Genomic DNA, 24,968 nt, shown 5'->3' on the forward strand with positions numbered 1-24,968 from the left:
CCAAGGACAACATCTGCAAGGAGTTTGTATGTTCTCCCTGTGTTTGCGTGGGTTTCCTCCCACATTCTAAAGACATACTAATAGGGAATTTAGATTGTGAGCAACAGGTTACGTAGTCGAGTCTATAGATGGCCAAATGTGTCTGCCCTTACCAACCATATTGGAATGTAACCAGATTCCTGACAACAGGTCAGAGATAACAAAAAGCATGAAGTGGCATCGTATCATTCTCATCTGAAGAGTATAGAACGCCTGATTCCCAACCTTGACCCAGATGCTCAAATAATCTTGCGCCTAGGGAGAGATATTCTACAAGTTCACAAGGTTAGACAACAGATCAATGGCTCACACACACTGCTCAATATGCTCAGAGACTCGACCTTGGGTGGGTCATTGTAGGAGAGGTCTGTTTAGGAGGTGCACACAAACCGACAGTGGTTAACAACATGTTTACCAGTACTCTTGAGAATGGACGTCCAACCATCTGAAAATCGCTACTTCATAAAGGAGTTGCTACACAGCACTTCAGCACCAAGTATCTAAGGCTGGTTTCACATTTGCGTTAAAACAACGCTGCGCCCTGCGTCGTTAAGCCCCGCCCCGAGCCGGCTCCCCGAGCAGCAACATGCTGCATTTCGGCGCGCACGGCGCACCGTCAAAAGTGCACAGCACGCCACTTTCACACTGGCAGCGCATGATCTGCGCACCCTATGCTAAAGATAGGGTGCGCCGATCGCATGCGTGCAAATGCGAAAGTAGGCGGTGATCCCGGATGGGGCGGGCAGGGAGCCGGCTCGGGGCGGGGCTTAACGACGCAGGGCGCAGCGTTGTTTTAACGCAAATGTGAAACCAGCCTTAGCGAGTCGTGCCAATGATGATTGCATTCAGAATTGCGACCAAGATCACCTTGGCTGTACGGTCTTCCACAAGACCAAAGAAGATAATCGTATAGCAATGTCATTTGAAGATAGAGATGATGGAGCAAGGAATGGTGCAGGACAAAACTAAGAGTTGGATTGCATCTCTACCCTTCAAGCCTTAAAGACAACGCTTGTCTAACAACAGAGAACAAGTTTACAAACACTTTGTCTCCCTCATGCACAGCTTCTGTAGTAGACCAAAGATGAAATACCATTTCTTATCCTTCATGGAGAAGATACGTAAGAACGGTTAGCACCTACACTTCAAGACTTTGAGGACCACTGGCACCATGGTAAACACGTCCACACAGCTCTACAGCTAGAGCAGTCGAAGAATATAATTATCCGAGCTGTACAACGGGAAAACTATGCCAAAGAAATCGACCGTTTAACCAATCAACGAACCAATACCAAAAGATAGTGTTCTGAGGAAACTCAGAGCAGCAAGAGAACTGCAACTCTCTTCCAACTTGGATATGAAGGATGTAGAAAAATACCTAAGAGTACATGGGTGTACTTGGACTTTTAATCCACCACATTCTTCACATATGGGAGGTGTATGGGAGAGAATGATAGGTGTCGCAAGGAGAATCCTCGATTCAATCTTCTTACAGGAAGGATCTGCAAGACTGACACACGAAAGCTTGACAACATTCATGGCCGAAGTGTCAGCCATCATAAACACCAGACCGTTGACTCCAATTTCCAGTGATCCTGATGACCCAACTGTTCTCACCCCAGCCCTGCTGCTTACGCAGAAGACTGACCCTATTTGCTCTCCACCTGGAGAATTTAATGTTAAAGACCGTTACCGGAGTCGATGGAGACAAGTACAGAGTCTCTCCAATGCCTTTTGGGACAAATGGAAAAAGCAGTACCTGCCTACTCTGCAACAGAGGAGAAAGTGGCAAACCAGCAAGCCCAACCTCCAGCCTGGCGATACAGTACTAATGAAAGACTGTCAGTCTTGGAGAAATGAATGGCCATTGGGTCTCATTACCCAGACATTCCCAAGTAAGGATGGAATCGTACGTAAGGTGGAAGTAAAAATATGAAAACAAGGCGAGACCAAATTGTTCCTCAGGCCAGTAGGGGAACTCGTTCTGCTGTTCTCGGTCAATAAACACAATAGTGACGTCGGCTGACATCAAGCGGGGAGTGTTCTGTCCAGCAATATAATTGCTGTCTAGAAAGTCATTTTTGTGTGTATTAATCCTTCATATATTTCATACTGTAAGGTAACAGCACCACCTGCTGGCAGTTTAATGCATAGATTCTAGTTTAATTTGCAATGTATTGTGGGAATTGTTCCTGTTACATCATAGTCTTGTTTATGACACTGTGAGGGGAACAGCAGCCATTATCCCTCCATATGTCTTAGGAGAAACTACATCATTCGTGTTCTTCATGCTTCTTAAACAGCCTGCTCTAAGCATAGTTGTTAAGCACTATCTAGGTGTTATAATCCTGTGTTTATAACGTTGTTGTATTAAATAGGTAATCATCAGCTATATTACCTCATGTTAGCTATGTATTACCTCATGTTACTGTGTATTGCAGACTATCTGTATTTTTATGCTCTGTGCAGTTATATATTGTGAAATGTTATTGTATCCTATAGTTTCATAGTTTCACACTTTCCTGTCACATCTGCAATCAATAAAAGAAGGTTACAATTTTACAGCCTCTTTTCTTAAAGAACACAGGGGGTTTAGCTACATGTCTCATTGCACACCCTGCTAACGTGTATGAGGACAGTATAAAGGGAGAACACGCAGCCAATTACGTGTTTTTGACCACTGCAACATTGCAATAAACTGGTGATCAAACTGGTGATAAACTGCAATAAACTGGTGATCAAACCATTTAATGTGTCGCACATTGGTATCAGTAAAAATGCCAGCTCAGGACACAAAAGATTAGCTCTCACACAGCAATATATACCGAAAACTGATAACATTACAGGTCTTGGAAAATAGTGACACAAGAAAAGGGTTTTTTTTTCTTTTTTTTTTATAAGCTTTCACCTTTTTTTCACCACTTAAATAAAAAAAAAAAAAAATAATATATGTTTTGGTATCTGTGCAATCATCAGTTTTACCATATAGTGAACACTGTAAATTAAAAAAAAAAAAAAAAAAATTGTGAAATTGCACTTTTTCAATGTCAGTGCAGTTGTTAATTGTCTTCCTGCTTCCAGTGCATTACATAATAAAATGAATGGGGTCACTCAAAAGTGCAACTCGTCTCCTAAAAAAACAAACCATCATACAGCAATATTGACGGATATATAAAAACGCTATGGCTCTTGGAAGAAGGGCAGTAAAAATAGAGAAAAAACAAAAAAAACTAAATCACCCAGGGGTAAAGAGGATAAGAGGTGAAAAAAAATTCTGAAGAAAAAAACTAAATAATAATTTTGCTTTGTGTTGCTATTTTCCAAGACCTAGAAGCAGAGTGCTGGCACTGCACTCTCATCTCCCTCATCGTTTATCACCATGGATCATCTTCAGAGGGCAGCTATGCAGGAAACTGTTGGAAGTACAGTTAGGTCCATATATATTTGGACAGAGACAACATTTTTCTAATTTTGGTTATAGACATCACCACAATGAATTTTAAACAAAACAATTCAGATGCAGTTGAAGTTCAGACTTTCATCTTTCATTTGAGGGTATCCACCTTAAAATTGGATGAAGGGTTTAGGAGTTTCAGCTCCTTAACATGTGCCACCCTGTTTTTAAAGGGACCAAAAGTAATTGGACAGATTAAATAATTGTAAATAAAATGTTAATTTCTAGTACATGGTTGAAAACCCTTTGATGGCAATGACTGCCTGAAGTCTTGAACTCATGGACATCACCAGACGCTGTGTTTCCTCCTTTTTGATGCTCTGCCAGGCCTTCACTGCGGTGGTTTTCAGTTGCTGTTTGTTTGTGGGCCTTTATGTCTGAAGTTTAGTCTTTAACAAGTGAAATGCATGCTCAATTGGGTTGAGATCAGGTGACTGACTTGGCCATTCAAGAATATTCCACTTCTTTGCTTTAATAAACTCCTGGGTTGCTTTGGCTTTATGTTTTGGGTCATTGTCCATCTGTAGTATGAAACAACGACCAATCAGTTTGGCAGCATTTGGCTGGATCTGAGCACACAGTATTGATCTGAATACCTCAGAATTCATTCGGCTGCTTCTGTCCTGTGTCACATCATCAATAAACACTAGTGACCCAGTGCCACTGGCAGCCATGCATGCCCAAGCCATCACACTGCCTCCGCCGTGTTTTACAGATGATGTGGTATGCTTTGGATCATGAGCTGTACCACGCCTTCACCATACTTTTCCCTTTCCATCAATCTGGTAGAGGTTGATCTTGGTTTCATCTGTCCAAAGAATGTTCTTCCAGAACTGTGCTGGCTTTTTTAGATTTTTTTTTAGCATAGTCCAGTCTAGCTTTTGATTCTTGATGCTTATGAGTGGCTTGCACCGTGCAGTGAACCCTCTGTATTTACTTTCATGCAGTCTTCTACACATGGTAGATTTGGATATTGATACGCCTACCTCCTGGAGAGTGTTGTTCACTTGGTTGGCTGCTGTGAAGGGTTTCTCTTCACCATGGAGATTATTCTGCAATCATCCACCACTGTTGCCTTCCGTGGGCACCCAGGTCTTTTTGCATTGATGAGTTCACCAGTGCTTTCTTTCTTTCTCAGGATGTACCAAACTGTAGATTTTACCACTCCTAATGTTGTAGCAATTTCTCGGATGGGTTTTTTCTGTTTTTGCAGCTTAAGGATGGCTTGTATCACCTGCATGGAGAGCTCCTTTAACTGCGTGTTTGCTTCACAGCAACACCTTCCAAATACAAGCACCACACCTCAAATCAACTCCAGGCCTTTTATCTGCTTAATTGAGAATGACATAACGAAGGGATTGCCCACACCTGTCCATGAAATAGCCTTGGTCAATTATCCAATTACTTTTGGTCCCTTTAAAAACAGGGTGGCACATGTTAAGGAGCTGAAACTCCTAAACCCTTCATCCAATTTTAATGTAAATACCATCAAATGAAAGCTGAAAGCCTGAACTTCAACTGCATCTGAATTGTTTTGTTTAAAATTCATTATGGTAATGTCTAGAACCAAAATTAGAAAAATGTTGTCTCTGTCCAAATATATATGGACCTAACTGTAACTGGTAAGTGCTGCAGTTAAGCAAGTGCAGCCCCAGCCTCCTATGACGTCCTGTGCAAGACTCCTCTCCAATGAAACATCACAGGAAGTGAAGTAAAAAACAACATTTAGAGATCAGATAGACAGGGTGAAGTGTAGTGCATTTTATAATAAAGAAAATTATGTTACAAAAGTTGTAGGGTGCAAAGACAGATATTTAGCAAGGAAATTTTAGTTAGGGCCCTGTTGTGAGTTCATTTTCCCCTTCACCATTGAGGTCTGATGAACTCCCTCTTCTGGTGAAGGAAGGTAGTAAGGCTGATTACCAAGCACCTGAGCAGGATGATGATGACTGGGTGACTGGAATTGCTGACTGGATATAAGGCAGCCGACGCCTTTCTGCCTTGCTGGTGATTTCTCAGAGGGATTCTAGGAGACCAGTCTGATTCCTGCTCCTCAAAAGCTAAGTTTTCTGCTCTACTTTTTGCATTTGTGTTTTGGTTTTGTTTTGCCTTGTTTTTCTGGATTTCTGCCATTTCCTGCTGGGGTGAGCTGAATTCCTTTTTGCTCTGTCTTCAGAAAATACCTGAGGACTGATATAGTCTTTTTGAAGCCTAGCGTCTTCAGGGCTTTTTTCACTATCAGTCTGTTGGCTCTTGTTTTGATAGGGTTTTTGGCGGATTGCAGACAGCAGCTTTTCTATCCTGTCCTATTTAGTTAGCTTGGGCCCCATCATTTGCTCAGCCTATCTTTCTATCTGTGTGAGTGTTTTTTCATCTTGCTTCACCGTCATTATATGTTGGGGGCTGCCTTTTGCTTTGGGGTCTGCTCTGGGGCAGTTTAGATTTCCCTTTCTGTCTTTAGGTTATTCAGTTCTCCAGCTGTGATTGAGGGGTCTATGGCACCGTAGGAACCTCCCACGGCTACTGCTAGTTGTTGTTGATAGGTTCAGGGGTCTGCAATCCGATAGCTGCCAACTTCTCTGGTTTTCTGGATTTAGCTAGTATTTCTGTTTTTGCCTCCTACGGTGACTCGTTCATAACAGAATCACCAGCCATACCGCAGATCCTAGGGTACTCAATAGCAGGAAAGAATTGTAAAAAAAAAAAAAAAGTGTGTATATTTTTTCCTCTATATCTCTGAGGCCATAGGGGGAATCTTTTTTTTTCTCTCAATGGAGATAAAGCAATTGTCTGATCGTGTGGAGCAGCTCACTGCGGAAGTGCGGGGAATTTCCGCCCACCTTGCTCATTCACATGCTACTGAACCAAAGATCCCTACTCCTGATGTGTTTTTTGGGGATCGGTCTAAATTTTTGAATTTCAAAAATAATTGTAAATTATTTTTTGCCTTAAAGCCTAACCCGTCAGGGAGCTCCGCGCAACGGGTTAAAATTGTCATTTCTTTGCTGCGTGGCGATCCCCAGGATTGGGCGTTTTCTTTGAAACCAGATGATCCTATTCTGACTAATGTGAACGCATTTTTTCAAGCCTTGGGGTTGTTGTATGACGAACCTAATGCTATTGATCAGGCTGAAAAGACCCTGTTGGCATTGAGCCAGGGTCGAGATTCTGCAGAATTGTACTGTCAAAAATTCCGAAAGTGGGCGGTCCTTACTACCTGGAATGATAATGCCTTGGCAGCTCTCTTTCGGAAGGGTTTGTCAGAAGCCGTAAAAGATACTATGGTGGGATTTCCTGTTCCCTCTGGTCTTGACGATTCTATGTCATTAGCCATTCAGGTTGATCGGCGTTTACGTGAACGCAGGACTGCACGAGAGGTGTTGCCACCTGTTGAACAAGTGTCTGAACCTATGCAATGTGATAGACTTTTGTCCAGGGAGCAACGTCAGGAGTTCAGAAGGCGTAATAAGCTGTGTTTTTTTTTGTGGAGATGCCTCGCATGTTATTTCTGTCCTAAACGAGAGAAACGTTTTGCACACGTTTTCTGTGGGTGGTGTTCAACCCAAGTTTCTTCTGGCAATTACTCTGATCTGCTCCCTGTCCACATTTTCCGCCTAGGCTTTTGTGGATTCGGGAGCAGCCCTGAACCTAATGGACTTGGATTTTGCTAAACGTTGTGGATTTCCGATGACACCTCTGCGGACGCCTATCCCTTTGAGGGGGATTGATGCTACTCCTTTGGCGAAAAATAAACCTCAGTTTTGGACCCAGGTGGTAATGCGGGTCGCCCCAGACCATCAAGAAAATTGCAGATTTTTGGTGTTGCATAATACCATTGTTCTGGGGTTTCCCTGGTTGCAAATTCATAATCCAGTTTTGGATTGGAAATCTGTGTCTGTGGTGAGTTGGGGTTGTCGGTGTGCCCTTGGGCAGGCTCCAGTTTTTTCCACCTCTCCTCATTCGCATGATGTTCTTGACTATTTGGCGGACTTTTATGATGTATTTAGTGAGAGTGAGTCTGCGTCTTTGCCTCCTCATAGGAGTTATGACTGTGCAATTGAACTGAGCCCGGGGTGTAAATTTCCCAAGAGTCGGCTCTTCAATTTATCTGTACCCGAGCACGAGGCTATGCGATCCTATATTAAGGAGGCGTTGGAGAAGGGTCATATTAGACCATCCTCTTCACCCTTAGGTGCCGGTTTTTTTTTCGTGGCCAAAAAGGTTGGTTCATTAAGACCTTGTATTGATTATCGTGCCCTCAACAAAATTACTATTAAATATCAGTATCCATTACCCCTGATTTTGGATCTATTCTCCAGAGTTAAAGGTGCTTGCTGGTTTACCAAGCTTGACCTCAGGGGGGCGTATAATCTTATCCGCATTAAGCATGGGGATGAATGAAAGACGGCGTTTAATACTCCGGAGGGACATTTTGAGTACCTGGTGATGCCTTTTGGGCTCACTAATGCCCCTTCTGTGTTCCAGTGCTTCATGAACGACATTTTCTGAGACTTTGTGGATAAATTTTTGATTATCTATCTGGTGATATTTTGATCTTCTCCAAGGATTGGGATTCTCATGTGGAACATGTTCGGACTGTGTTCCGGATCTTGAGGGAGAATTCCCTGTACGTCAAAGGATCATTTTGGGGTACAGAGGATTTCATTTTTGGGATTTATTTTGTCTCCGTCAACTATTGAAATGGACCCGGCCAAGGTACAGGCCATTTATGATTGGGTTCAGCCCACTTCTTTGAAAGCCCTCCAGAAGTTTTTGGGTTTTGCTAATTTTTATCAGAAATTTATAGCAAAATTTTCTAGTATTGTCAAGCCATTGACTGATCTGACTAAGGCTAGTTTGACATTAGCGCTTTTGAGCGCAGCGACGGCCTGCGCACGGCGGCCGCTAAGCCCCACCCCCGCCGCGCCTCTGCCGGTAGCTCCGCCTACCGGCGCATGACGCTGCATGCGTCCTGCGTCCCCTATCTTTATCACTGGGGGCGCAGGCCGTGCGCAGTATGCGTTTGGCGGCGCATGCGTCCTTTTGACGGTGCGCCGACCTGCGCCAAACGCAACCTGCTGCAGTTTGGTTGCGCTCGGCGCACCGTCAAAAAGGCGCATGCGCCGCCAAATGCATACTGCGCACGGCCTGCGCCCCCAGCGCTAATGTGAAGCTAGCCTAAGAAGGGTGCTGATGTGTTGAATTGGTCTCCGGAGGCTGTTTCTTCCTTTCAGGAGCTGAAGCAAAGATTCACTTCTGCCCCGGTTTTGCGGCAACCTGATGTCTCACTCCCGTTCCAGGTAGAGGTGGACGCTTCTGAGATTGGTGCGGGAGCTGTTTTGTCCCAAAAGGATCCTGTAACATCTAAAATGAATCCCTGTGCTTTCTTTTCCCGAAAGTTCTCTCCATCTGAACGTAACTATGATGTGGGGAATCGGGAACTGTTGGCCATGAAATGGGCATGAGGAGTGGAGACATTGGTTGGAGGTAGCTAAACATCAAGTCGTGGTCCTCACTGACCACAAGAATTTGATTTACCTGGAGTCGGCCAAACGCTTGAACCCTAGACAGGCTAGGTGGGCCTTGTTTTTTTACACGTTTTGATTTTGTGGTCTCTTTTCTTCCTGGAAAACACTAATCAGAAAAAATCATTTGAAAGGTAACTCACCAAACCCTGACTGATGCACTGGCAGGATGCAGCAGAACCCCATTGATAAAGGTTTGGGCAGCACAGGTGCATTCCACTGATAAGGACAGCCAGTAACCATTTGTGGTCTGGCTGCCCAGTGGAAAAAGTGCACACAGATGAGGCTTGCATAAGGCATAAGTCACACTGATAAATGTGATGCAAAAGTGTCTGAGCAGCCTATTGATCACGCCCATAGTATTAGCAGGTGGGCTGCTCTGCACTATATATACATGCATCACACAAAGGACAAAACCAAACATAAAGGGTTCTAGCTGCATCCTGCTAAAAAGTGCAAAAAAGATAGATATGGGGTATTGGTTACTATTTTGGCCAAAGCAGATAAGCTCACAACCCAACGTCAAGGGTCCCCAGATATTGTGAGTCCCTAACACTAAATATAAGCAAACACTAATCAGAAAAAATCCATAAAAAATCATTTGAAAGGTAACTCACCAAACCCTGACTGATACACTGGCAGGATGCAGCAGAACCCCATTGATAAAGGTTTGGGCAGCACAGGTGCATTCCACTGATAAGGACAGCCAGTAACCATTTGTGGTCTGGCTGCCCAGTGGAAAAAGTGCACACAGATGAGGCTTGCATAAGGCATAAGTCTCACTGATAAATGTGATGCAAAAGTGTCTGAGCAGCCTATTGATCACGCCCATAGTATTAGCAGGCGGGCTGCTCTGCACTATATATACATGCATCACACAAAGGACAAAGCCAAACATAAAGGGTTCTAGCTGCATCCTGCTAAAAAGTGCAAAAAAGATAAATAGATATGGGGTATTGGTTACTATATCTGGGGACCCTTGACGTTGGGTTGTGAGCTTATCTGCTTTGGCCAAAATAGTAACCAATACCCCATATCTATTTATCTTTTTTGCACTTTTTAGCAGGATGCAGCTAGAACCCTTTATGTTTGGCTTTGTCCTTTGTGTGATGCATGTATATATAGTGCAGAGCAGCCCGCCTGCTAATACTATGGGCGTGATCAATAGGCTGCTCAGACACTTTTGCATCACATTTATCAGTGTGACTTATGCCTTATGCAAGCCTCATCTGTGTGCACTTTTTCCACTGGGCAGCCAGACCACAAATGGTTACTGGCTGTCCTTATCAGTGGAATGCACCTGTGCTGCCCAAACCTTTATCAATGGGGTTCTGCTGCATCCTGCCAGTGCATCAGTCAGGGTTTGGTGAGTTACCTTTCAAATGACTCTTCTCTTCCTGGCACTAAGAATGTCAAGGCTGACGCTCTCTCTAGGAGCTTCTTTGCTGATTCCCCTGTGGTGACCAAGCCTGCTACCATCTTAGGCGAAGGGGTAGTTCTTTCTGCCATCTCGCCCGATTTGAGACGTGCTCTGGAAGAGTTCCAGGAGGACAAACCTGAGCGTTGTCCCAGTGGAAAGTTGTATGTTCCTGACCAGTGGAAGAAGAGAGTGATGTCTGAAGTTCATTGCTCTGCATTGGCTGGTCATCCAGGTATTTTTGGTACTAGAGATCTGGTGAGTCGGTCTTTTTGGTGGCCCACCTTGTCTCATGATGTCAGGAATTTTGTGCAGTCCTGTGAGACTTGCTCCCGGTCTAAACCTTGTTCTCGCGCTAGTGGGTTGTTGATGCCTGTGCCGGTCCCCAGGAGGCCATGGACCCATATTTCAATGGATTTCATCTCTGATATGTCTGTCTCTCAGAGAATGACTGTTATTTGGGTGATTTGTGATAGGTTCTCTAAGATGGTTCATCTTGTACCACTCCCTAAGCTGCCATCTTCCTCTGAGTTGGTGCCAATGTTTTTGCAACAGGTGGTTCGCTTGCACGGGATTCCTGAGAACATTGTATCTGACAGAGGAGTTCAGTTTGTGTCTAGATTTTGGAGGACTTTCTGTTCCAAGCTGGGAATTCAGTTGTCCTTCTCCTCTGCTTTTCACCCTCAGACCAATGGGCAGACGGAGAGAACAAACCAGACCTTGGAGTCGTATTTGAGATGTTTTATTTCCGCTGATCAGGATGATTGGGTTTCATTTTTGCTTTAAATAATAGAGCTAGTTCTGCCACTTTGATGTCACCTTTTTTTTGTAACTTTGGGTTTCATCCTCGATTTTCTTCAGGGCAGGTGGAGCCTTCTGCCTGCCCAGGTGTTGACACTGTGGTGGAGAGAATGCACCAGATGTGGAACCAAGTGGTGGATAAGTTATCTCTCTCCCAGGAAAAGGCCCAGCGGTTTTCCAACCAACATAGGACCATTGGTCCCTAGTTTAAGGTTGATGATATGGTTTGGTTATCATCAAAAACTATCGCTATGAAGGTGGCTTCTCCTAAGTTTAAGCCTAGATTTATTGGACCTTACAAGATTTTGGAGATTATTAATCCGGTCTCTTTTTGTTTGGCTCTTCCTGTCACATTTAAAATCCATAATGTGTTTCATAAGTCCTTGTTGAAGAGGTTTGTTGAACCAGTTGTTCCTGGGGTGGCACATCCGGACCCTGTATTAGTTGAAGGTAATATGGAATATGAGGTAGAGAAGATACTGGATTCCCGTCTGGCTAGACGGAGACTCTAGTATTTGGTTAAGTGGAAGGGTTATGGTAAGGAGGATAATTCCTGGGTCTCTGCCTCTGATAATCATGCCAAAAGATTGGTGCGTGCCTTTCATCGGGCTCACCCTGATCGCCCTGGTGGTGTGGATGAGGGTTCGGTGACCCCTCCTCAAGGGGGAGGTACTGTTGTGAGTTCATTTTCCCCTTCACCATTGAGGTCTGATGAACTCCCTCTTCTGGTGAAGGAAGGTAGTAAGGCTGATTACCAAGCACCTGAGCAGGATGATGATGACTGGGTGACTGGAATTGCTGACTGGATATAAGGCAGCCGACGCCCTTCTGCCTTGCTGGTGATTTCTCAGAGGGATTCTAGGAGACCAGTCTGATTCCTGCTTCTCAAAAGCTAAGTTTTCTGCTCTGCTTTTTGCATTTGTGTTTTGGTTTTGTTTTGCCTTGTTTTTTCTGGATTTCTGCCATTCCCTGCTGGGGCGAGCTGAATTCCTTTTTGCTCTGTCTTCAGAAAATACCTGAGGACTGATATAGTCTTTTTGAAGCCTAGCGTCTTCAGGGCTTTTTTCACTATCAGTCTGTTGGCTCTTGTTTTGATAGGGTTTTTGGCGGATTGCAGACAGCAGCTTTTCTATCCTGTCCTATTTAGTTAGCTTGGGCCCCATCATTTGCTCAGCCTATCTTTCTATCTGTGTGAGTGTTTTTTCATCTTGCTTCACCGTCATTATATGTTGGGGGCTGCCTTTTGCTTTGGGGTCTGCTCTGGGGCAGTTTAGATTTCCCTTTCTGTCTTTAGGCTACTTAGTTCTCCGGCTGTGATCGAGGGGTCTAGGGCACCGTAGGAACCCCCCACGGCTACTGCTAGTTGTTGTTGATAGGTTCAGGGGTCTGCAATCCGATAGCTGCCAACTTCTCTGGTTTTCTGGACTTAGCTAGTATTTCTGTTTTTGCCTCCTACGGTGACTCGTTCATAACAGGGCCCCCCGTTAAGTCTCAAAGGAGACTGGCGTGTGGGTCTTAGGTTGTAAGGTTAGTGAACACTGTAGTCAGTCACCTCTTCTGCCACATACAAAAGTGTCACTTTTGTTGGAGATATAATTAATGATTTTTCAGGCTGTAATACTCTTGGTGACGCTTATATTAAAAGCACTGGAAAAAAGAAATGTAGGCCCCTGAGAAATGTGTCCTACCTACAATCCCTGGCCACTTGCTGGATGTGGAAAGCCAAAATGACTCAAAAAAAGACAACACCTAAGCACCACAAGTTCTCAGATCATATTTTCATGGAGCATAAAAGAAAGCAGACATGTCGGGATACGTCTACACTTTATGCCTGTAGACAAAAGCTTACCGCACATTCTGGGTTGGGTTCCACCTTTCAGAAGGAAGTTCTCCACTCTGTGGGTCATCTACTGGAGGATGTAAGATGGAAATGCATACATCTCCATTCTGGAAGAAACGCCACAAAAATTAGACTGAAAGTGTAATACTCCTGCAGTCATAAATCATTGCTACAATGAATATAATGAAGGGTACCTATTGTTGTTTAGTTAGGATTTTATCAGTAATTTTCAGTGGCCACTGGGTTATTCTAGACTTCTTTTTCTTTCAGTAGGTGGATCGACTCTTACCCTATTTTTTGTATTGAAGCATCTATGAGCCTGTGATCTATAGTGAATGGTTTAACCTGTGTTATCTACAGCAGGGTTCCCCAACTCCAGTCCTCAAGGCCCACCAACAGATCATATTTTCAGGATTTCCTTAGTATTGCTCAGGTGATAATTGCTTCACCTGTGCAATACAAAGGAAATCCTGAAAACATGATCTGTTGGTGGGCCTTGAGGACTGGAGTTGGGGAACCCTGATCTACAGGACTGCTTCTATGAGCATCTTGCCTACCTCAGAGATCCGAGTGTTTTTCCAGAGGGTGATGTTTTGCTGTACCCTCAGGAATGGGATTTAGCTAGCTCTCCAAACCAGATGTTAAAACAGACTGTCATCTCTGAGAACATGCATAATGCCAGTTCCTCGCGATTTCAGATGCAAATAAAATTGGGAATGTGAGCGCCAACACTACAGGTCCACAGGCAACATGCAGCAGCATATGGCCATCTTATTCCCGAGCCTTCACTGCTGCGCCACAAATGTAGTGAGACATCGGCAAGGTAACTGCTCTGTGGGGAGAGGGTGTTCGTGTAATGGCACAGTATGGCGACAACAGTATAAAGAAGGAAAAAAGTGTGAGGGAGCACAGTATGGATATGTGACAGTATGAAAAGGGGGCACAATATGGAATATAGTGTGAAAAGATAGTACGGAGAGGTAGCAGCATAGGAGGTACAGTGTGAAAAGGGAGCAGTGAGGAGAAACAGTGGAAACTCATTCTCAGAATCAGTGGTGTGTCCGGCAATCTGACCCCCACTCCAAGTGGTTGTACATCCTAGTGATATACTCCGTGTGAGAGGAATAACCCTTTAAAAACTAAACAAAGCCTCTTCCCAAAGAATTTGGATGCACGTAAATCAGCCTATAGCTGTCACCGTGAACAATGCACTTAAGAGGCATCAATATAAAACAAAGTTTAATAATAGTTTTTATCTACCATACACACTCGAGTATAAGCCAACATTTTCAGTGCATTTTTTAGGCTGAAAATGCCCCTCTCAGCTTATACTCGACTCATTGTCCCAGGGGACAATGTCACTGTCATTGTCCCAGGGGCCGCTCTGTCTTCCGTGTCCTCTGGCTGTGACGTTCAGGTCAGAGGGTGTGATGACGTGGTTAGTGCACGCCCTCTGCCTGAACAGTCACTGCAGAGAGCCGGAAGAGACAAAGCGGGCGCAGCGGTGGTACGGGGACAGGTGAATATCGCAGGTGCTGGGGCCCTGAGCCAGCGGTGACACCGGCACTTGACCCCCATGGCGCACTGGTGTCCCCCGCCTGCTCAGGACACCGGCACCTGGCCCCCAGCGACGAGAGGTATGTCATTTTTTTTTAATGACAGCAGCAGCATATGGGGCATATATATCTATGGGACATGTTATGGGGCCATAGCCTTTATGCAGCATTATATGGTGCATCTTACGGCACCATCAACCTTTATGGAGCAGCACATGGGGCATATACAGTGCTGTGCAAATTAATTGGGAAAAAGCATTTAAGTAAAATTGTAAGTTGGTTACCAGTCAGTGATTCAAATCAGTTTTAACTGCTTTGAACGGGTGTGAGTGCCTGTGGTGTGAGTGCCTGTTCAAAGCAGTTAAAACTGGTTTGAATCAATGACTGGTAACTATCTTACGATTTTACTTAAAAAATGCTTTGTCCCAATTAATTTGCACAGCACTGTATATCTATGGAGCATCTTATGGGGCCAGCAACGTTTATGGAGCAGCATATGGGGCATATTATTCTATGGAGCATCTTATGGGGCCATCAACTTTTATGGAGCAGCATATGGGGCACATTATTCTATGAGGCATCTTACGGGGCCATTATTAACCTTTGTGCAGCATTATATGGGGCATATTTTTTCTATTCAGCATCTTATGGGGCCCATCATGAACTTTATGGAGCATCTTATGGGGCCCATCATAAACTGTATGGAGCATTATATGGGGCTCCTGATTCAACATGGATATTCAAAAACATTTAACCTACTGATGTAACAATTAATTTTACTTTTATTGGTATCTATTTTTATTTTTGAAATTGGTAGTAGCTGCTGCATTTTCCACCCTAGGCTTATACTCGAGTCAATAAGTTTTCCCAGTTTTTTGTGGAATAATTAGAGGCCTCGGCTTCTACTCGGGTCGGCTTATACTCGAGTATATACGGTAAGTAGGTTCCTCTCCTGCGTTTGGCTTACAAATAGTGATGTGTGAATTGGGCTGAAGAAGAGTACAATGGAAACATTTATTCTCCTTTCTCCATTAGAGCAAAAAAAAAAAATATGCATGTAAAAACGGAACTTTACTATCTGGAAAGTGTTGCTCATAAAGTACATATCTGAATATGTTAGGATAATTTCTGTTTCCTTACATACAGTAAATTAAAATGTATTATACAGTATCCCTTTGCTGCTATATCTACATATTCTTACTTCATAGATGTTCGGATGCCACATTTTTGTTAGAAACTGAAATGCCGGGGGAGAATATGGATAATCAATAGGAGACTTTAGCCGAGCCTGGAAAATGCATAACAGAAATTAGTACATCAGAAAGCGACATTTCTTACATAGAAGTGATAATAATTTTGCTTTATCAATTAGCAAAATGCAAAGTGAATGAGCAAATCAAATCATTATTTTTGTAACTACCCAAACCTGCATCAAAACATCAGTTCTTCTATGTACAGTGGAACACTATTTTGCAGGAACTCGGCAGGGAGGTTGTTCCAAACATCTTGAAAAACTAACCACAAATTTTCTGTGGATGTAGGCTTGTGCAAATCCTTCTGTCTCTTTATCCCAGACAGACTTGATGATGTCGAGATCAGGGCTGTGTTGGGGCCATATTATTATTTGGTGGGACCACCCTTTGTCTTCAAAACAGCATCAATTCTTCTACATTCATATGTAAAAGTTTGGGCACCCCTATTAATGTTAACCTTTTTTCTTTATAACAATTTTGGTTTTTGCAACAGGTATTTCAGTTTCATATATCTAATAACTGATGGACTTAGTTATATTTCTGGATTCAAATGAGGTTTATTGTACTAACAGAAAATGTGCAATCTGCATTTAAACAAAATTTGACCGGTGCAAAAGTATGGGCACCCTTATCATTTTCTTGATTTGAACACTCCTAACTACTTTTTACTGACTTCCTGAAGCACTAAATTGGTTTTGTAACCTCATTGAGCTTTGAACTTCATAGCCAGGTGTATCAAATCATGAGAAAAGGTATTTAAAGTGGCCACTTGCAAGTAGTTCTCCTATTTGATCCTTCTATGAAGAGTGGCATCATGGGCTCCTCAAAACAACTCTCAAATGATCTGAAAACAAAGATTATTCAACATAGCTTTTCAGGGGAAGGATACAAAAAGTTGTCTCAGAGATTTAACCAGTCAGTTTCCACTGTGAGGAACATAGTAAGGAAATGGAAGAACACAGGTACAGTTCTTGTTAAGCCCAGAAGTGGCAGGCCAAGAAAAATATCAGAAAGGCAGAGAAGAAGAATGGTGAGAACAGTCAAGGACAATCCACAGATCACCTCCAAAGACCTGCAGCATCATCTTGCTGCAGATGGTGTCACTGTGCATCGGTCAATAATACAGCGCACTTTGCACAAGGAGAAGCTGTATGGGAGAGTGATGCGAAAGAAGCCGTTTCTGCAAGCACGCCACAAACAGAGTCGCCTGAGGTATGCAAAAGCACATTTGGAAAAGCCAGTTACATTTTGGAAGAAGGTCCTGTAGACTGATGAAACAAAGATTGAGTTGTTTGGACATACAAAAAGGCGTTATGCATGCGCTGTATTGTTGACCGATGCACAGTGACACCATCTGCAGCAAGATGATGCTGCAGGTCTTTGGAGGTGGTCTGTGGATTGTCCTTGACTGTTCTCACCATTCTTCTTCTCTGCCTTTCTGATATTTTTCTTGGCCTGCCACTTCTGGGCTTAACAAGAACTGTACCTGTGTTCTTCCATTTCCTAACTATGTTCCTCACAGTGGAAACTGACAGGTTAAATCTCTGAGACAACTTTTTGTATCCTTCCCCTGAAAAGCTATGTTGAATAATCTTTGTTTTCAGATCATTTGAGAGTTGTTTTGAGGAGCTCTTGATGCCACTCTTCATAGGAGAATCAAATAGGAGAACTACTTGCAAGTGGCCACTTTAAATACCTTTTCTCATGATTTGATACACCTGGCTATGAAGTTCAAAGCTCAATGAGGTTACAAAACCAATTTAGTGCTTCAGGAAGTCAGTAAAAAGTAGTTAGGAGTGTTCAAATCAAGAAAATGATAAGGGTGCCCATACTTTTGCATCGGTCAAATTTTGTTAAAATGCAGATTGCACATTTTCTGTTAGTACAATAAACCTCATTTGAATCCAGAAATATAACTGAGTCCATCAGTTATTAGATATATGAAACTGAAATAGCTGTTGCAAAAACCAAAATTGTTATAAAGAAAAAAGGTTAACATTAATAGGGGTGCCCAAACTTTTACATATGACTGTAGGTACAATTGTACATTGTTTTTGAAGAAACTCCGCAGGATGGTTCTACCAATCATTTTGGAGAACTAACCACATATCTTCTGTGGATGTAGGCTTTGCAAATTCTCTTGTCTCTTCATATAATCCCAGATAGACTAAATGATGTACAGATCCACTCTCTGTGGGGTCATAACTTCCAGGGCTCCTTGCTATTCTTTATTCTAAATATACTTCTTAAAGACATTGGCTGTATGGTTGGAGTTTTTGTCCTGCTGTAGAAAAAATTTGGAGCCAAGCATATTGGAAGAAAGCTTGTTATGTCTTTCAACTGCTGTACTAAGTTTCCTTGACTGCATCTACAGTCCTCAATGTTGCCCATTTCTTTTTGTCTTCAGTGCTGAGAAACTAAGGCAGATTATGGAATACCATCAGGGAGGTGTCTCAGTGGCTCAAAATTTATTCTGCAGGATTCATTTGTGCAAGTGATGATACGGCCCCAACAGAGCCCTGATCTCAACATTGAGTCTATCTGGGCCAAAGAGACAGAAGGATTTACACAGGCCTACATCCACAGAAGATTTGTGTTTAGTTCTTCAAGAAGTTTGACACAACCTCCTTGCCGAGTTCTTTCAAAACGGTGTTCCACTGTGCCTAGAAGAACCGATGTTTTGATGCAGGTTTGGGTAGTTACACCAAATAACAATTTGATTTGCTCATTCACTTTGCATTTTGTTAATTGATAAAACTAAATTATTAAACACTTCTATTTTGTTTTTTAAAATCATTCTTTTGCAGCATTTTTTTTAAACACCTGCCTTACACTTTTGCACAGTACTATATTTTGGGGATTTAGATGGAAACTCATTAAACTCAACTCATTCCATGAAAAATAAGCCCTCCTTCAAGTCCATCACCTTTTAACAGAAAGTTTCCATGCTACTGGTAACAAAAAGGCTCTGGAAAATCTACCTGGATCCACCCCCTCCCCAACAATAAGACCAGCCAAATCTGCACTCCCAAATCACCACCACCCACATTCCTCATGAAATACCTGTCAATCATCATTAGCAGTGCTGGAAAGTCAGTTGGGGTTGGAGCTAGACTAATCAATTATCCTGTCATTGTGCTGCCAACTTCTGATTCATGTTGCCAACAGTTTAACAGGTGACAAGTTCCCTTTAATATGTAACAATGCTCTCAAGTTTAAGATGGGCACAATGGAAGGTTATTTTCACACATCACTTTGCAAATTCCATTTATCAATTCCGTTTAGGCTAGAGCAGCAGACAAATGTAGTTCATGTGCAAAATGGCTCCGCAGCATTATTGATGCAAACAGAAACAGAGCAATCCCATTGGTATTTATAGGTTCCATCTGGGCTCTGGTTTGCAAAGCAGGAATCAGATGACATGCTTCTTTTAAAGGAACAACCCTTTGCCAAGGTGATATACTTTACTATGTCAAGTGCAGGGACTGTGTAACTCAAGAGTTCCAAGCACACCACAGAAGCAAATCACCACCCATTCAGCCATCAAACACAGATTTGCTGGGTGCATTCCTTTTACATCATTGTATGATTGTATTAGATATATATTACATGCCTAAATGTGTAAGGACACCACTTCTAATAAGTGGGACAAACATCAAGCGTATGTTTCCACGGTCAGTATTGGCAGTGTTCTGGACGAAGGACATGCCCGGCTTTTGCACACGTTGATTTCACATGTGTTCATTGAACCATGCGGAATCACCGCATCCTATACACTGGATGGTGATATTTATCTTGCAGCAACTGAGCATCTCCGCAAGATAAATAGACATGCTGCAGTCTAGAAAGATGCGCCACATGTCCGGTTACGCACGGAAGCTGGAGGTGTCCCTGCACGCATAGTGATGGGATTTCATAAAATCCCCTCCACTATGCTGTAACATCTGTACGCTGCGGATAGGACGCTGCAGCAGTATGCAGCACCAACTCGCATTGTTTACTGACCGTGGAAACATACCCTAATAATAATGACTCTGGAAGCAACAGTCATCTTCGAAGCTGGCTTGAACAACTACATAAACACTTAGAGGGTTGTCCAGATACCAAATAAACAAACCACACACCATAAAAAAAAACTAGAAACCTATAGAAAAAGTAGTAATACCTTAAAACCCTTCCTGACATCTGACGTATTATCCCATCCATGGGACCCAGGCCCCTATGCCCATGGACGGGATAGTACGTCATAGCGATCACCGGCGCTCCCAGAGGGAGCGCCGTGGATCGCGGCCGGGTGTCAGCTGATTATCACAGCTGACACCCGGCACTATGTCAGAGGTGGCCACGGACCACCCCCGGTACGTTAACCCCTGGCACACTGCGATCAAAGACGATCGCAGTGTACTGGGGGTTTAGGGAAGCATCGGCAGGGAGGGGGCTCCAACCGTGCTTCCCTGAGACCCCCGCAGCAGCGCGATGTGCAGTGCTGCTGCGGGGGCCTCCTTCGCTGCAGGTCCCCGGATCCAATATGGCGGCGGGGACCTTCGGGGGCCTGCAGGGAGGCGGCTTCCTCATGCCCGCAGAGCGCAGGCATGAGGAAGCCTGCTGCAGTGCCTGTGTGAGATCGCTGATCTGTCACAGCGATCTGTGATGTGTCAGATCAGCGATCTGACACATGACAGTTATGTCCCCCCGGGACAATGTAATAAAGTAAAAAAAAAAAAAGTGTAAAAATAATTTATAAAAAATCACTAAATAGATTAAAAAAAAAAAAATTCCCTAATAAATTCATTTTTTGGAAATAATAAAAAAAACAATAAAAGTACACATATTTAGTATCGCCGCATCCATAACGACCTGCCCTATAAAACTGTCCCATTAGTTAACCCCTTTAGCGAACCCCTTAAAAAAAAGAAATAAAAAACAAAGCAAAAAATAATCCTTTATTATCATACCGCCGAACAAAAAGTGCAATATTGCGCGATCAAAAAGACGGATATAAATAACCATTGTATTGCTGAAAACGTCATCTTGTCCCGGAAAAAACGAGCCGCCACACAGCGTCATCAGCGAAAAAATAAAGTTATAGCGCGCAGAATAAAGCGATGCAAAAATAATTATTTTTTATATAAAATTGTTTTCATTGCATAAAAGCGCCAAAACATAAAAAAAGACATAAATGAGGTATCGCTGTAACCGTACTGACCCGAAGAATAAAACCGCTTTATCAATTTTACCGCACGCGGAACGGTGTAAACGCACCACCCAAAACGTCACAATTTCCCTTCCGAGCCCCGACGTGTGCCCATACAGTAGTTTTCTCCCACATATGGGGTATCGGCGTACTCAAGACAAATTAGACAACAACTTTTCAGGTCCAATTTCTCCTGTTACCCTTGGGTAAATAAAAAAATTGGTGACTAAAATATCATGTTTGTGGAAAAAATATGATTTTATTATTTTCACGTCCGGTTATAAACTTCTGTGAAGCCCTTGGGGGTTCAAAGTGCTCACCACACATCTACACTGTGTTCCAAATTATTATGCAAAAAATATTTCCTCATATTTTCTCTAAATTACCTACCGTATATACTCGAATATAAGTCGAGATTTTCAGCCCAAAAAATTGGGCTGAAAGTCCCCCTCTCGTCTTATATTCGAGTCATATACAAAGGGGTCAGAGGGGGAGGGGGGGCGGGGGTGTCAGGTCATACTTACCCGTCCTGACAATGTGTCTTGAGCCCCCAGCTTCTCCCCGTGCTCTCTCTTCCTGCCTTCAGCGGTCATGTGGTGCCGCTCATTAAAACTCATGAATATGCGCATATTAATGAGCGGCACCACGTGACCGCTGAATGCAGGAAGAGAGAGCGCGGAGAAGCTGGGGACTCAAGCGACAGCGTCAGGACGGGTAAGTATAGCGATACTCACCTGTCCTGCGTCCATGGCTGCTGTCTGTGTCTGTCATCGGTCAGTGACTTCAGACAGCAGAGGGCGCGGTGACGTGGTTAGTGCGCGCCGCGCCCCCTGCAGTCTGAACGTCACTGACTGATGACGTGCAGATAGCGGTGAGCAGCCATGGACGCAGGACAGGTGAGAATCTGACACCCAGCGACGGAGAGGTGAGTATGTCATTTTTTTTATTTTTACATGCAGCAGCAGCATGGGGCAGCATATGGGGGAACAACCTATGGAGCTATTTATGGGGGCAGCATATGAGGGAACAATCTATGGAGCTTCTTGTGGGGCAGCATATGGGGGAACAATCTATGGAGCTTCTTATGGGGGCAGCATATGGGGGAATAATCTATGGAGCTTCTACTGAGGACACCATATGGGGGAATAATCTATGGAGCATTTCCCACCCTAGACTTATACTCGAGTCAATAAGTTCTCCCAGTTTTTTGTGGCAAAATTAGGGGGGGCGACTTATACTCGGATCGACTTATACTCGAGTATATACGGTATATGATTTGCAGTCATTGTTATTTTCTAGTCATCTAATGTTCTAGTATAATTGCAATGTTTTTGAACAAACTGCCTATGAAAACAGTATATTTTTAAAAATAAGAAACACTCAAAATGCATGTTCCAAATTATTATGCACAGCAGAGTTTTCAACCTTTTTATTTTTATTTTGAACAATAAAATGGTCAATTGTGAAATTATAAGCATTATCAGCTTATTACAAAATGAAATCAAACAGTTTTCAAGTCAAAACTTTATTCTAGGTGATGTTACATTTGCACATAGGACCCCTTGTTTGAAAGAAGCTTCTGAACTCTCTCGTCCATTGAATTTGTCAGTTTTTGGATGGTTTGTGCTTCAATTGTTTTGCATGTGGACAGAATACCCTCCTAGAGCTGTTGCTTAGATGTGAACTGCCTCCCACCATCATAGACACTCCTTTTGATGATGCTCCAGAGGTTCTGAATGGGGTTGAGGTCAGGGGAAGATGGTGGCCACTCCATAAGTTTGTTCTCTTTTATGCCCATGGCAACCAGAGATGCAGATGTGTTATCTGCAGCATGAGACGGTGCATTATCATGCATGAAAATGATCTTGCTGCGGAAAGCACAGTTCTTCCTCTTGAACCATGGCAGGAAGTGCTGTTTTAGAAACTCCACATAGATTATGGAGTTCATCTTTACCCCTTCAGGGATCCTAAAGGGGCCGACAATCTCTCTCCGCATGATTCCAGCCCAAAACATTACTACACCTCCTCCTTGTTAGCGCCTTAGCCGTGTTTTCATGGGGTGTCCATCAACCAGCCATCCTCCACTCCATCCATCTGGACCATCAAGCGTTGCACGGCACTCATCGGTGAACAAAACAGTTTGGAAGTCAGTCTTCATGTATCGTTTGGCCCACTGGAGCCGTTTCCGCTTGTGTGCAGTGGATAGATGTCGTCGACAGGATGGCTTACGCACAGCTGCAAACCTCTGAAGGACTCTGCATCTTGTTGTTTGGGGGACGTTGTAGGCACCAGGAGCTTCAAAAACTTGTCTGCTGCTATGACAAGGCATTTTTGCAGCTGCTCTTTTAACCTGAAGCAATTGCCTGTTGGAAAGAGTCCTCAATTTTTCCTTATCAGCACGCACATGTGTGTGCTGGGAATCAGCTACATACTTCTTGATTGTACGATGATCACGATGAAGTGTCTTGGCAATGTTGATTGTAGTCATGCCTTGACCTATATACTCCACAATTTGTTGCTTCTCAGCAGCCGACACATCCTTTTTCTTTTCCATTTTGGCAAAAAATGTAGGCTGCTTAATAATGTGGAACAGCCTTCTTAAGTAGTCTTGCCTTTATTTGGACACACCTGCCAAACTAATTTGCACAGGTATCTGCAATTGCTTTCAGTGATATAAAGAGCACACATCACCATGAATGAGTTTAAATGACAAACAAGAAAATTCTAACCTTATCACTCCTAAACTCTTTTTGCATAATAATTTGGAACACAGTTTAGATAAGTTCCTTGGCGGGGTCTAGTTTCCAAATTGTGGCATTTGTGGGGGGGTTTCCACTGTTTAGGCACATCAGGGGCTTTCCAACAAAGCGTTAATCCGCACAGCCGGGAAGCTTATTCACCGCAGAAAGAGTTGTGTAAACTTATACTGCAAGTATGCGTATTGTAAGAAGTGCTCCAGAAACCAGGGTGCCACTCCAAAGCAATTAGTCACAGCGGCTATACCAGAAAGGTGTCTCTTCCAGCGCAGGGAGATCTGCATAAGCTTCTGTTAAAAAGAGAGGCCGTATGAATTATGTGCACCCGGGCGAAGGAATACGCTGGTTTAAATGAAAGATTGGACATGACTATATTTTTGTAATAAGCTGCTTTTATTGTATTTGTTTTTTTGTATTTGTTTTTCAAAAGCATTTTAATGGTTAAGGGTAATTGCTGCACATGTGTTTAGGCACCGGAGGTGGGGTTTGGTTATCTCCCTCTGTTAAGAGGTGAGTCCAGTCCCACTCACTTGTGACCAGTAGAAGCGCTACTGAAGCGTGAAACGGCTGTCATTTCCACTCCTGCTCCCATCCTCCCTATGCCGTTGTTTTAGAGTATCTGAATAAAGATTTTAACCGGTGAGTGCCATCCATTTTCCTTTCTGGTATAACATCAGGGGCTTTCCAAACGCGGCATGGCGTCCAATCCCAATTCCAGCCTAAAAAGTCAAATGGCGCTGCTTCCCTTCTGAGCTCTGCCATGCGCCCAAATAGTCGTTTACACCCACATATGCGGTATCAGCATACTCAGGACAAATTGCACAATAACTTTTATGGTCCTGTTACCCTTGGGAAAATAAAAATTGGGGGTGAAAAGATCAATTTTGTGGAAAAAATTTGATTTTCTTTTTAAATTTTACGGCTGTACGTTGTAAACTTCTGTGAAGCCCTTGTGGGTTCAAAGTTCTCACCACATATCTAGATAAGTTCCTTGGGGGGTCTAGTTTCCCAAATGGGGTCACTTGTGGGGGTTTCCACTGTTTAGGCACATCAGAGGCTCTCCAAACGCGACATGGCGCCCAATCTGAATTCCAGCCAATTTTGCATTGAAAAAGACAAAAGGCGCTCCTTCC

General features: G+C 43.3%; 1 protein-coding gene across 1 annotated transcript in view; it reads right to left on the reverse strand.

Annotated features, from left to right (window-relative positions):
• Nucleotides 1-24,968, reverse strand: part of CDC34 (cell division cycle 34, ubiquitin conjugating enzyme) — a 102,580-nt gene that overhangs the window by 30,744 nt on the left and 46,868 nt on the right. Inside the window, 2 exon segments of the mRNA XM_073586292.1 lie at nucleotides 13,086-13,183; nucleotides 15,834-15,920. Of these exon segments, the coding sequence (XP_073442393.1) occupies nucleotides 13,086-13,183; nucleotides 15,834-15,920 (185 nt within the window).

This window comes from Dendrobates tinctorius, unplaced genomic scaffold (genome assembly GCF_039654945.1).
Source record: "Dendrobates tinctorius isolate UK_male_01 unplaced genomic scaffold, ASM3965494v1 ptg000092l, whole genome shotgun sequence".
Classification (NCBI taxonomy): domain Eukaryota; kingdom Metazoa; phylum Chordata; class Amphibia; order Anura; family Dendrobatidae; genus Dendrobates; species Dendrobates tinctorius.